Source organism: Pundamilia nyererei, unplaced genomic scaffold (assembly GCF_000239375.1).
Source record: "Pundamilia nyererei isolate P.nyererei 1_Seehausen unplaced genomic scaffold, PunNye1.0 scaffold00415, whole genome shotgun sequence".
NCBI lineage: Eukaryota > Metazoa > Chordata > Actinopteri > Cichliformes > Cichlidae > Pundamilia > Pundamilia nyererei.
Genome location: NW_005187816.1, coordinates 72,556 through 84,257, shown reverse-complemented (window position 1 = coordinate 84,257; position 11,702 = coordinate 72,556). Strand labels below are relative to the sequence as shown.

General features: G+C 39.0%; 1 protein-coding gene across 3 annotated transcripts in view; it reads right to left on the bottom strand.

The window, feature by feature from the left end:
* The window catches only part of msraa (methionine sulfoxide reductase Aa), a 56,278-nt gene extending 44,955 nt beyond the window's left edge, over positions 1–11,323 (bottom strand). The window contains exon 1 of one of the 3 annotated variants that reach the window (XM_005753243.2): positions 11,118–11,323. In XM_005753243.2, coding sequence (XP_005753300.1) covers positions 11,118–11,253 — 136 coding nt within the window. In that variant the 5' untranslated portion in view covers positions 11,254–11,323. Of the gene's footprint in view, positions 1–6,972; positions 7,525–7,825; positions 7,844–11,117 lie in introns of those variants that run through there. The other 2 variants (XM_005753244.2, XM_005753242.2) reach the window with 2 other exon arrangements.
* Between the last annotated feature and the right edge of the window lie 379 nt (positions 11,324–11,702).

The following is an 11,702-nucleotide window of genomic DNA, read 5'->3' as shown; positions in this document are numbered from 1 at the left end:
GTATCGCCCATCTCCATGAAGAACCCCGCCTCCTCCCCCCTGGAGCTCCCGACTTGACAGTGATAAATGAAGCACTGCAGCTAATGTCTAGCTTGCGCGTGCGCACGCATGCACACACACACACACACGCACACACACACACACACACACACACACACACACACACACACACACACACAGTGAAAAGATTGCTTCTACTGCACTGCAATTAAATCTACAAAGTAACCTCCCCCCACCCTCGCCTCCTCTGATTGCCTGGTTTCTTCATCTTCCTCCTGCTCCCCCTTCCTTGCATCCTCTCTTTACCTCTCCCTCCTTCGCCCATATCTCTCTTTCCATTTATTTCTCCCTGCTAAAGGATTTCTCTCTCCCAATCTATCCGAGCCCCTCAATCAGCTGCTCTGATTGCCGTCATCATTTTTTATTACCGCCCATCATTACAAGCATCAGCGTTACCGTTATTGTTCTGCGGCTCGCAGACATACTGGACATGACAAGGAACCTGTACACTCACTTATTTTTAACACAAGGTTGTTGGAGTCCCCTGTGTATAATGTGGAAATATTACATTTTAGAGGGTAGAGTTTCCCCAGAAGATTATGTAGGCATTGAATTTGTCACGGTCCCAGGTTACAGTGTTGTGTTTATTGAGTTTTGGGTTCCTGTTTTGATTTGTTACTCATTCTTCTCTTTCTAATGTTCTCATTTTCTGGGTTCCTATGTGTCTTGCCTCTCTCTGTCTTCTCTGTGTGTCTGCTTGTTTATCCGCATGTGCTCTCCCATGTCTGTCGTCTTTATTAGTGTTGATCTTCATGCACCAGTTTAGTTTTTTCTCTATGTGACTTCCTGTCTTGTTTTTCTGGGCCTCGCTCTAGTTTCACTTCCTGTTATTTCATTCAGTCGGGATTACCTGCTCCACAATTCTTAATTTTATTTGTGTTTGTTTGCCTTTACCTCGTACATCAGTACGAGGTAAAGGCAAAGGAATAGATAAAGGTAAAGGAATCACAGTGTTTTCCCTGCATCCTGTGTAAAGCCATTTGATTATGTTCTCTTTTCTCCTGGTTACTTCTGCTACTGGTGTCCCATTTTTGGGATTTTGGTTACAAGTTTCCCTTCTGAAGTTTAACACTGCTATCAGCTTTTTGTTCGTTTTGTCTGGACGAGTTCTCAATTCCCCCAAACCCAAGAGAACCAGCAATACAGCAAATGTTTCGCTTGAAAAATTACAAATCAAGCTTCATATGGAGCAAATTTTCAAACCTGATGTGCAAATTAAAAATATCACAAGCTGATCTGATGTATCGATATCAAAAGTACAGCAATCCAAATTCTGACACTTTCTTTGTTGTACTTTTCTTTTATTTCAGGTGCTTAAAATGCTGCTTTCCTTTATTAACCAATGTTTCATTTATTACTTTAGTTATTTTATTACCATTAATAAATATTCAGGTTTTAACCAACATTTAACGGGGCTCGGCAATTAATTTAATTCTCATTTCAATTACTAATTTGCCTTCTTTATTAAAACAAGATAATGGAGGGAAAAAAATAATTATTATGCTGCATTTTGATTTGCAATGATTCCTTCATTTCACCTTTCAGCACATCCTTTTTTTTTCTTTTCTTTTACTGCTCCAAAAAGGTCGGCACTGACTCTCCACTGGACTGTGGCAGGTTTGGCTCAGTTCAGATTTATTTATGTGGTTCGTTTTTTTAGTTGATTTGTATTTAAAATTAAACGGCATCCACTAAATGAAAATGATGTCTTATAAATCATCACTTTTTCCAAAGTCTGAGTGACTGCGTTACAATAACGTTTGGTTAGAAATGTTTGATTAATGCCATAATAGCCTCATTATTTGAATAACTGCAGGGTTTCTGTTAAAGTGGTCACCATAAATGTTTATGGTTTATAATGTGACAGTTATTCAGTTCAATTAAGTTAATTTGCATTAATTTTTTTCTTTAATTGCAACACCATAAACTAGAAATGGTCATCGGAAGTTTCTCTATTCGAGGTTCAAAAACAGTTAAAACTTCACATCTGTCACTGTAGGACAAAACAAGCATGTCCATCTTTACATATATGGATCAAAAGTGGTAACGTAATTGTAAAAAAAAAAAAAAAGAGTTTAATGCTGTTAATTGCACAAAATTAAATGTATGTGGTATATGCCAAACACACAACTCAATCAGCCCCAGCAAAACAATTTCTACACCTGAAGGTCTGTTTTCTGTTTTGCACTAATCTTCTTCTTCTTCTAGCCTCTGAATCAGTGGATTGACAGCTATGAGTGTAGTTAGAGCGGGGGTGTGGGTTAATAAGCCTCCACAGGGCTCATATATGCGCGTGTGCACCTTCCTGACGGTTCGACTCGATCGATCGCTCAGAGCCATTAGTCTAGAGACAGTGTATGGTGCAGGGAAACTTGAAGCACTTTGCACTGGTGGAGTGCTTAGTGTTTTCCAGACATCTTTATGTCATAGTAATGGTTTTTTGCATTCATACATGCTTTAAGTACATGCTTTGGAGAATTTTGACTGCTGGTTAGAGCAATAATACTAACATGTAGCACACAAAATTAGGCTTTAAATTATACTTTTTACTACAAGATGTAAAAAAGCTTGATTTAAATCAATACATTTATGATATACAGATATAGCCTGACACAAGCCTGAATTGGATAAACAAAATAAGATGGATGGATGCTGATGATGTAGTGCATACATATTTTATCTTATAAAAAGTTATTTTATTTAATACTAAAACTATTCCTACACTACTGTAAGTACAGGCTGGGTTAAAGCTTTAGTATATCTTCATTTACTGATAAAAGATTGGTGTGTCTACTGCACAAACGGGGATGTTTTGGGGATGGCTAGGATGGGAATGAGGGACAGCTCAGGTTGAGCAGTTTAGAGACAAAGTTAGAGAGGCAAGGCTGAGATGGTTTGGACATGTGCAGAGGAGGGAAAGTGGATACGTTGGACAAGGATGCTGAACATGGAGTTGTCAGGCAGGAGAAAAGAGGAAGACCTCGAGGGAGGTTCACTGATGTAGTGAAAGAAGACGTGCAGTGTGTTGGTGTGACGGAGGAGGATGCTAGGGACAGGGTGAGACAGAGGCAGATGTGCTGCTGTGGCAACCCCAGAATAAACAGCCGAAAGAAGAAGATTTATTCGTAAACATAAGCTGCCGTGGTGATCCACAAACAAAATTTTAATGGAGATGGTTACTGTAAGAGGCATCTTCTTAGCTACATCTATATCTGCATCTTATATCAGTGTAAGGCCAAAAACATATGACATGAAAAAAATCCCGGATAACTAACAGTGTGCAAAGCTAAACAGAGTTCTAGTCTCACAACAAGCCGACATCAGCTCATGATTTCTACATATGGTCATCTGTTACAACATCAAGTTGAGTCAAGTTGAGTCAAATTGAATCAAATTGAATCGATTTGTTTTTATATCAGCACATAAACCAACAGCAGGTGTTAGCCAAAGTGTTGTGCAGCTAAAAAACTAAAAGAATAATTAAATAATAAGGAACATTTTTTAAAAATGCTGGGATGGGAAAACCACAAATAAAACAACATAATAACTCTAGGTTAAAAGTCAAAGATGGGTGTCTATTCTACAAATATACCATTCCCACAGAGCGCAGGAGTACTATTCGTAAACTCCTCAGCAGTCTTCCATAACTTGGCATATCAGAAGAAAATGGGCTTTTATGGGGGTGGGTCTTAAAGAGACGAGAGGCAGAATGGCCTGTTTATGACAGATAATGAAATTATAGGCTGGATAAAAGGGCAGTAAAAGTCTTTTTTTTTTAATCCTACAACAATAAACAAGCAAATGAGCAATAAAAACTGACAGCGATACATTTTTACAACATTTCAACTATCTTTTGTTTTAAAGATAAAAAAGACAAAAGACATTACTAAACTATAAATACAGGTACTCACAATGCCAGCAAACGCTAACTTGTGTCAAATGAGGGGCTGCATTCGGCTTACAGAGAGTGGTGTGAAGAAACAAATTTACAAACGTGATATCTGCTATTCAAAGCCTCATTAGCACAATATCACATCAGACATTTACATCACACTCAAAAAAAATCCCTGGAAACATTTGCTGTCAGAGTTATTATTATAGCAAGTTGCAATAATAATTATTTACACCTACAAGCACACCTGGTAATTAAAAGACATCGACACACCAGCTGCTGTGTGTCTGAACACATCTGACATTAAATTCTTCATTAGTCTTTTTGTTACTATTTTCCATCTGTGTGTAGGTGGCGAGAGCGGAGCTAAGACATCTGAGATGAGTCAGGTAGGAGTATTAATGTCCAGATAACACCATTAAAAAATATTTAGCTCTAGACTTCTGACCCCAAACACGAACATCCCAGTAGGGATTCGCTTTTTGGACAACATATTGCAGGGCTAAGGTTACTAGTGAAGGTAGAGCAGATAAAGAGCGGATAAACTGAAAAAGTTGAGGAAAAGTTAATTAAAATAAATGCAAATATCAACTAGATTGATTAACCTCTAGACACTAGCTGTAAAGAAAAAACAAAGCCAATGCAGTGCCAAACAGTGCAGTTCCTCAAACGGCCTCATGGGCCTGTCTAAAACTCCCACATTAAAACGCTTCATAACTTCACAGCATTAAAAAGCATGTTTACAGACTGGTACAAAAATGTTTTGGTCTCTATGAATAATTTTCCCCCTTCATAAAAACTGTACAGGCTTCCTTTTGATTTATTAATTTTTTGAGGGATCTTATTGATCTAGGCTCCAAAAACTTGGCTTCAGGCAAAACTCCAATGTTTTCCATGTTTTATATGAAAGTATATGTACCTTTATAGTAGAAAGGTACATATACCTTTCTACTTGTATGTATGTATGTTTAAGAATTGTTTGGTGTTTATCATAAATGTTGTGTTCAGCGTGTAAGAATTTCAAATCATACGTGTGGTCAAAGTTTGGAAATATTCACAAATGTGCACGCTACTATGACAATTACAGTTAAATGTTGCTATTATATGTAGACAAGTTGTTTGTTTCAGTCGGAGCCAACAGCTCTGGCCTCTATGGACAGTATCCCCAACAGCTCTCATTCACTCATCAGCCTAATAATTTCTCAGTTATAGCCCAATGAGCATATCTGGGATAATCCTCCTTTCTAAATCTAAAGTTGTGTCCATGCTGGATGCAATTTGCTCGTTGCACATCACTTTGAAACTGATGGCTGGTGGATTTTCCAGGCACTGGGCCATGTCAATCACAGGTACCCTTCACTCTCATTGGAAGTCATTTAAATCCCTTACCTGGAAGTTTAGAAAAGTTTATCTAAGATTCCTGCCTTCATAATGTTAAAAGTGGTTATGCTACCCATAGTCACTCAAAGTCGCAGGATACCCTTGAATTTCTGTCATCTCTGGTTGTCACATTGCTGCAATGTTCTGCTTTAGAATGTCAAAATTCTAATTTAAGGTGCTGGCATGTTGGCTTTATTTTCTATGGGTCCAGATCATTCAGTTAGTTTATGGGGAATGGAATTTCCCTGTTTTTCTGTCTGTGTTGATCATGCACAGGTATGGCTGCTAACTGAGCTTCCTGATAAATGAGCACTTTCAATGGGATTTCTTAAATTATAAATTATTAAACCGTTTTATTTATCTGCAAGTATTTTATTTGCCAAGTGCATTGCGACAAATGAATAACTGATCAGCATAATAAGCTGCCTCTTAGGCAAGTTTTCCGTGGATGAACTCTACTTCCACGGTCATTGACTGCAGCTGTGAGCTCGGTGTAGCAGCACATAAATGAACCAGTTCTGGGCAGCTGGATGACGAACGCTAGCTGAAGTCCAAAATGGTGAAACTGGAGAACTTCCAACACTGCAGGATGAGACTGTCTCTGTGGACTGCCCCAAGAGCTAGCAAGCCAGCAAAACAACTGGTGGGAAATGAAACATGGCGTGGCGGGAAGCACTGGGTAAGCAAGTTAGGAACAGTTAAACTTTCAAAATAAGAGCGAGGGGATTGCCAAATTTGTCATTTGTAAATCAAACACAGATGGTGCCATTCTTTCTAAGGGAGAAAGAAAAAATGCAAAATACACCTGTAGGGCCACACCTTTCAAAGTCTGTATGTAGATGAATGCAGATTAATGTGCAGATTTTACATTATTATATACATCTAAAACTAGGCAGATTTAAATAGCTGCAATTGGTATCTGTATTAATTGAGACCCATCTTTCTAAAGAAAATACCTGCAAGCATCACTTTTTCTGGCCCTTTATGCTGAACCTTAGAAAGTCTGAGAGTTTAGGTGAAACAAACCACTAGTTAAAAACGACAAAGGAAATTTCTGAAAACTTAAAAATCATTATAAATTATTTCAGTCAAGGTTTAAGCTAACATTCCAAACAGTCCCAGGCTCCAGCTCGACTAATGTCACAATTTGATACTTTTCTTAGTCCTCTATCATAATAAAGCAAACATCTTTGACTTTTTAAAGTATTCTTGAAAAAAAAAAGGTTTCTACGACTTTTATCACTATTGCAGTTTTGAACAAAGTCCCATAAGTATTCAAGTACTTATTTGAACCCATTATTTCTGATCCTACTACTAGGCACACCTGGTCAGACATGTTAAAATGATTAAAAATAAAGTTATAGTCCTACTTAACATTGTAAATACATAGTTCTGTGTAAAGTCTGATTGGATTCACTGTTAATCATGCAAAAGCCAACCAAAAGATCTTGGTGGGTATTTTGGTCTTTTTCTTAGGCTTCTGGCCCTGTTTTGCCTGCTTTGTTTCCTCAAGCTTGATCATCAAACACATACCTGGCTGCTCTTTGTGTCTCTACTCCCTTAAGCATGAAACCTCTTCCCCCAAACAATTACTATTGGTCTATGAAGTTTCAAAGCCCAAAAAGCATTGATACACAAACCTCTTGCGCTGCACACAGATGGCCTTCCTCTGGCTACTATGAGAGTCTCTGAAGTCCAGTATCTGGCCTTGTCCAGTTCACAAATGCTGTTTGGCGCTCCAAGAAATACGAATGCTTTATAAACTACTTTTTTAGCATTAAAATCACAGGTCGACCTTTTGAACATTGTAGTCACGCTACACTTTGTCTCCAAAACCTAATCGCGTCCAATTGGTCCAATGCGGAATTTCGTTTAAATAGAGAAAAGGGCTTGTTTGTTTCTGATTTCCATTGACCTCAAAGACGCTTCAGTCCGTTGAAAATACTTTTTCTCTCCCGTCTTTTTGAAGCCGATGCAAAGCTTGTCCCCATCCACCACCACCTTCACCACCACCATGCCTGGACGTTTCTTGATTTCCTCTGGCGCTGCATCTCTGAGCCAGACAGACAAAGGAAGGGAAGTCCTGCCAAGTCTCTCGACTGCAGGCATGGCTTTTTCCTTTCCTCTCTGCTCCCTCGCTCTTTCTTCGGCTCTCTCTCGATTGTGGCAGTGTTCCCGAGGAGCCTTGGCGATGCTCCAGCATGTCTGCCACTCCGTCTGAACCTTCCTACCCTCCATCCCGATCGTCCTTTCGCTGTGGACCCCCGCCCCGCTAACCCCTCCACTCCCACATCCTCCTTCCCCAGTCCAACCCCCTCCAGCCTAACCAAAACATTAAACACACTCCAAAAAACAAAACAAAAATTTACATTCAACTCATTTATAATCAGTCAAATATTTGATTCCGCATCTTTTTCTTTCTCTTCAACCCTTAAACCAAAACTCACTCAGTATTCCGAAAAACTGTTGTCGCCCAACAACCTTTACACTTACCACTAAAAGGAAGTGACCGCGTGTGTCTCTGACTGTGTGTGTGAGTATATGTGTATCTCAGGTCTTTTGTTTAGTGCCAGTGCAGATCTATTCATCATGTGCCAAGACTCTGTGCCCTCACTTGTAGTGAAGAGGGGGCAGGTTGGTGCCAAGTGCCCTGACTGCCAGCTTAGTGCTGCTGTCGGTCTGTTTATGCTCACAGAAAGCTCTCTATCTCACAAACACACACACACACACACACACACACACACACACACGTATAAGCACAGTTTTCTTTGAGCCATTTACAAGCAGGAGTGGCAAATATATTTGTAAAGAGGGAACTAAATAAACAGATGTATGGAATATTAAAAGCAAGTGCTAATATGTATAAAATTAAGCTGATATTATCTGATGCTTAATCGGAATATATCTCCCCTTAATATCCTCAAAGTATAGTTGAGCAACATTATTGTCTTATGGTTTATTGTATGAAATATTAAAACGATTTAAAATTCTACAACATTATTCGGAGGAAACTGTGACATAAAATGCACCTTTTTTTATATACATGAACATGTAACATTCTGTTACATGATATCTAATTTTGCTGTAATTCTATAAAATTATACCTGAATTTTACATACACTACATACATTATTTAAATAGTTTTCTTAGATAAACCTTGCTAGTAGCAGGTTTGACCCCCTTTTCCTTCAGAACTGCCTTAATTCGCCATGTTAAAGATTCAGCAAGGTGCTGGAAAAATTCCTCAGAGATTCTGGTCCATATTGACATCACAGCATCACACTGTTGCTGCAGATTTGTCAACAGGACATCCATGATATGAACAACCTTTTCTACCACATCGCAAAGGTGTTCTATTGAATTGGCATAGCATGTTATCCTTCTGGAAACAAGCATCGGATGATGGTACATTGTGGTCATAAAGGTGTGGACACAGTCAGCAACAATACTCAGCTAATTGGTACTAAGGGGCCAAAAGTGTGCACAACGCTATCATACAGTACCACCGTCAACAGCCTGAACCAAGGCTTTCACATAGTTTACGACAATTTCTGACCCTACCATCTGAATTTTGCAGCAGAAATGGAGACTCATCAAACAAGCCAACGTTTTTACAATATTCTATTGTCCAACTTTGGTGAGCTTGTACTAACTGCAGCCTTAGCATCTTGTTGCTGTAGCGCTTGTGTTTCAAGGTTCAACATCTTGTGTTTACATAGATCAGGGGTGTCCAACTGCAGGCCCCAAGGACCGGTGTCCTGTAGGTTTTAGATGCGTCCTTGATCCAACACAGCTGAACCTCCAGGACACTGGCCTTTGAGGCCTGGAGTTGGACACTCCTGACAGGAATATTCTTCTGCATAGCTTTGATGTAACTAGTAGTTATTTGATTTACTCTTGGCTTACTATCAGCTTGACCCAGTTTGGCCATTTTCTGACCGTTCTCTGCAAACTCTGCAGGCGGTTATGTAGGAAAATCCCAGCAGATCAGCAATTTCTGAAATACTCTGCACAACATCGGCACATTCAAAATCACTCAAATCTCATTTTCACCAACTATATGTAACTATCAAAGGGATTCCCAACATTTCTAACTTAATCATTTTTAAACATGCAAATATCAGAAAATATTTTGAGAATTCAATTGATTATACTGATGCTAACAAGTTATCCAAGTTAAGTTGTACTCCAGCTCTTGCAAAATGACAGCTGAAACAGGCAAATGCACCCACAACACTGAATTTGGGCAAATGGTTGGAAAAATTGATGGATGGGTGAGTTTTATAACACAATGGATTCAAACTTAAACCAAATATATTGCATAATGTTTAACTGCTGTAAAAATCTACTGCTGCAACTATCAGAATGCAGTTTTGCTGCAAACTGAATGCAATGTTTGGTTAGTCACTAATAAAGCATCATATTTTATATGTACTGTACTTAAAATTTGAGGAGCTGTTATCAGTTTAAGCAGTGGTTTATAATCTTTGAACCTTGTCAGATTAAAAATCACTTTGTACTTTTGATCCCGTTTAATCTTTCACATATCTGTGGGGCATTTCCGCTCTAACTTTTTCAGAATTCAGAATTCAGAGAAAACAAATATCTAATTCTTTGCAAAATATAAACAATCGGAGGATAAAATTACAATATGTAAAATTATGACACTTTTTCCATTTTATTCACTTTCTATTGGTCTGATCTATCTTTAGATTTATCTACCGATGCTTAACTAATCATTAACCAGGTAAAGGCACAGCAAGCTGCAACTGTTAAATATTGTTTACTTTACAAACAATAACTTCACAATGGTAAATGGTAAATGGCCTGTATTTATATAGCGCTTTACTAGTCCCTAAGGACCCCAAAGCGCTTTACATATCCAGTCATCCACCCATTCACACACACATTCACACACTGGTGACGGCAAGCTACATTGTAGCCATAGCCACCCTGGGGTGCACTGACAGAGGCGAGGCTGCCGGACACTGGCGCCACCGGGCCCTCTGACCACCACCAGTAGGCAACGGGTGAAGTGTCTTGCCCAAGGACCCAACGATCGAGACTGTCCAAGCCGGGGCTCGAACCGGCAACCTTCCGATTATAAGGCGAACTCCCAACTCTTGAATCTTACAATGTAATAATAAATCAAGCTTTTTTTTCCTGGCTCAAAATGGGCCTATGAAGCATGACTCTGCACATAAGCATGGTTTACCCACATACAGTAAAAGTGTTATAAAGCAATATAAAGATATCTTTTGTGATTTCTGCCCATAATTACATGAAAATCTCGATTTTTCCATCGCAAGGTTAAATTCTCACACATATTTTTCCTTTTTTAAATTTTACTTCTAATACTTCAGCATTTAAGTTTCCTTATTAGGTGCTGAAATTTAACCTGTGACTAAATATGTTTACATTCATACATTGGTATTAAATAAGTGAATTATTTAGACCTCTACATTTGCGGATATTCGTTTTTTCCTCTACCACTGTTAAGAGACTGGGACGCGCATGCGCAGTAAAAGCATACTTTAACTGGGTAGTAGCAGGTGTAGCATCGGATAAATTTGCGATTGTTTAACTTAATTACATTCTTATAACTGAAGCTGCTTTCTTCGTGAATGGATGGAAACACCTGGGAAGTAACCCACAGACCATTGTAACATGAAACAAACCAGCAAACAGCTCGTTTCATTTCGCTACATAACGCGGATATGTAGTAAAGTTATATCACAGGGCTAACTTAAGCTAGCCTGCTGAAGCTAACCGGGTCCACTCTTACCAGAGACTTTCATACTCTCAGTCCGGCCGGGCAACGCTGTCTCTGGGGTCGGCATCTGTGCTTTGGAGGCCATATCTCCCATCCGAATGTTAACAAAGTGACGCCAAACGAAAAGGATCCTGGATGGAGAGACCATTGACCCTCAGCACCTCTCACACCCTGCTGCAGCTGCACTAGCTAGCCTTACCTAACAGACACATGGGTTTGCGTAACTGTAAGTGTCGCCCTTTACACAATGATGACTGTAAACAAAACACATTTTGAAAATGTTTTATTGCACACTTACAACATAACATAGTGCATTTCCTCATTGAAGACAAAGTACACATTTTGCCACACACGATGCAGAAAGTGAAAGTTAACTACAAAAGTTTTTCATTGTTTTTATTTGTATTTTCTTGTAAATAACTGGGACCACAATAAAGACGAATTCACCTGCTGGGTTTGTTTTTCATTTGGTCTTGTTTCTGTGAACACTGATGAGCTGTATATTCACCAGTGGCTAAGTTAACATAAAAATTCCTATTATTTTGAATGGAGTTCAGTCGTAGTCTCTCAGATGTGAGCTGGTTTGTAGTTTTATAT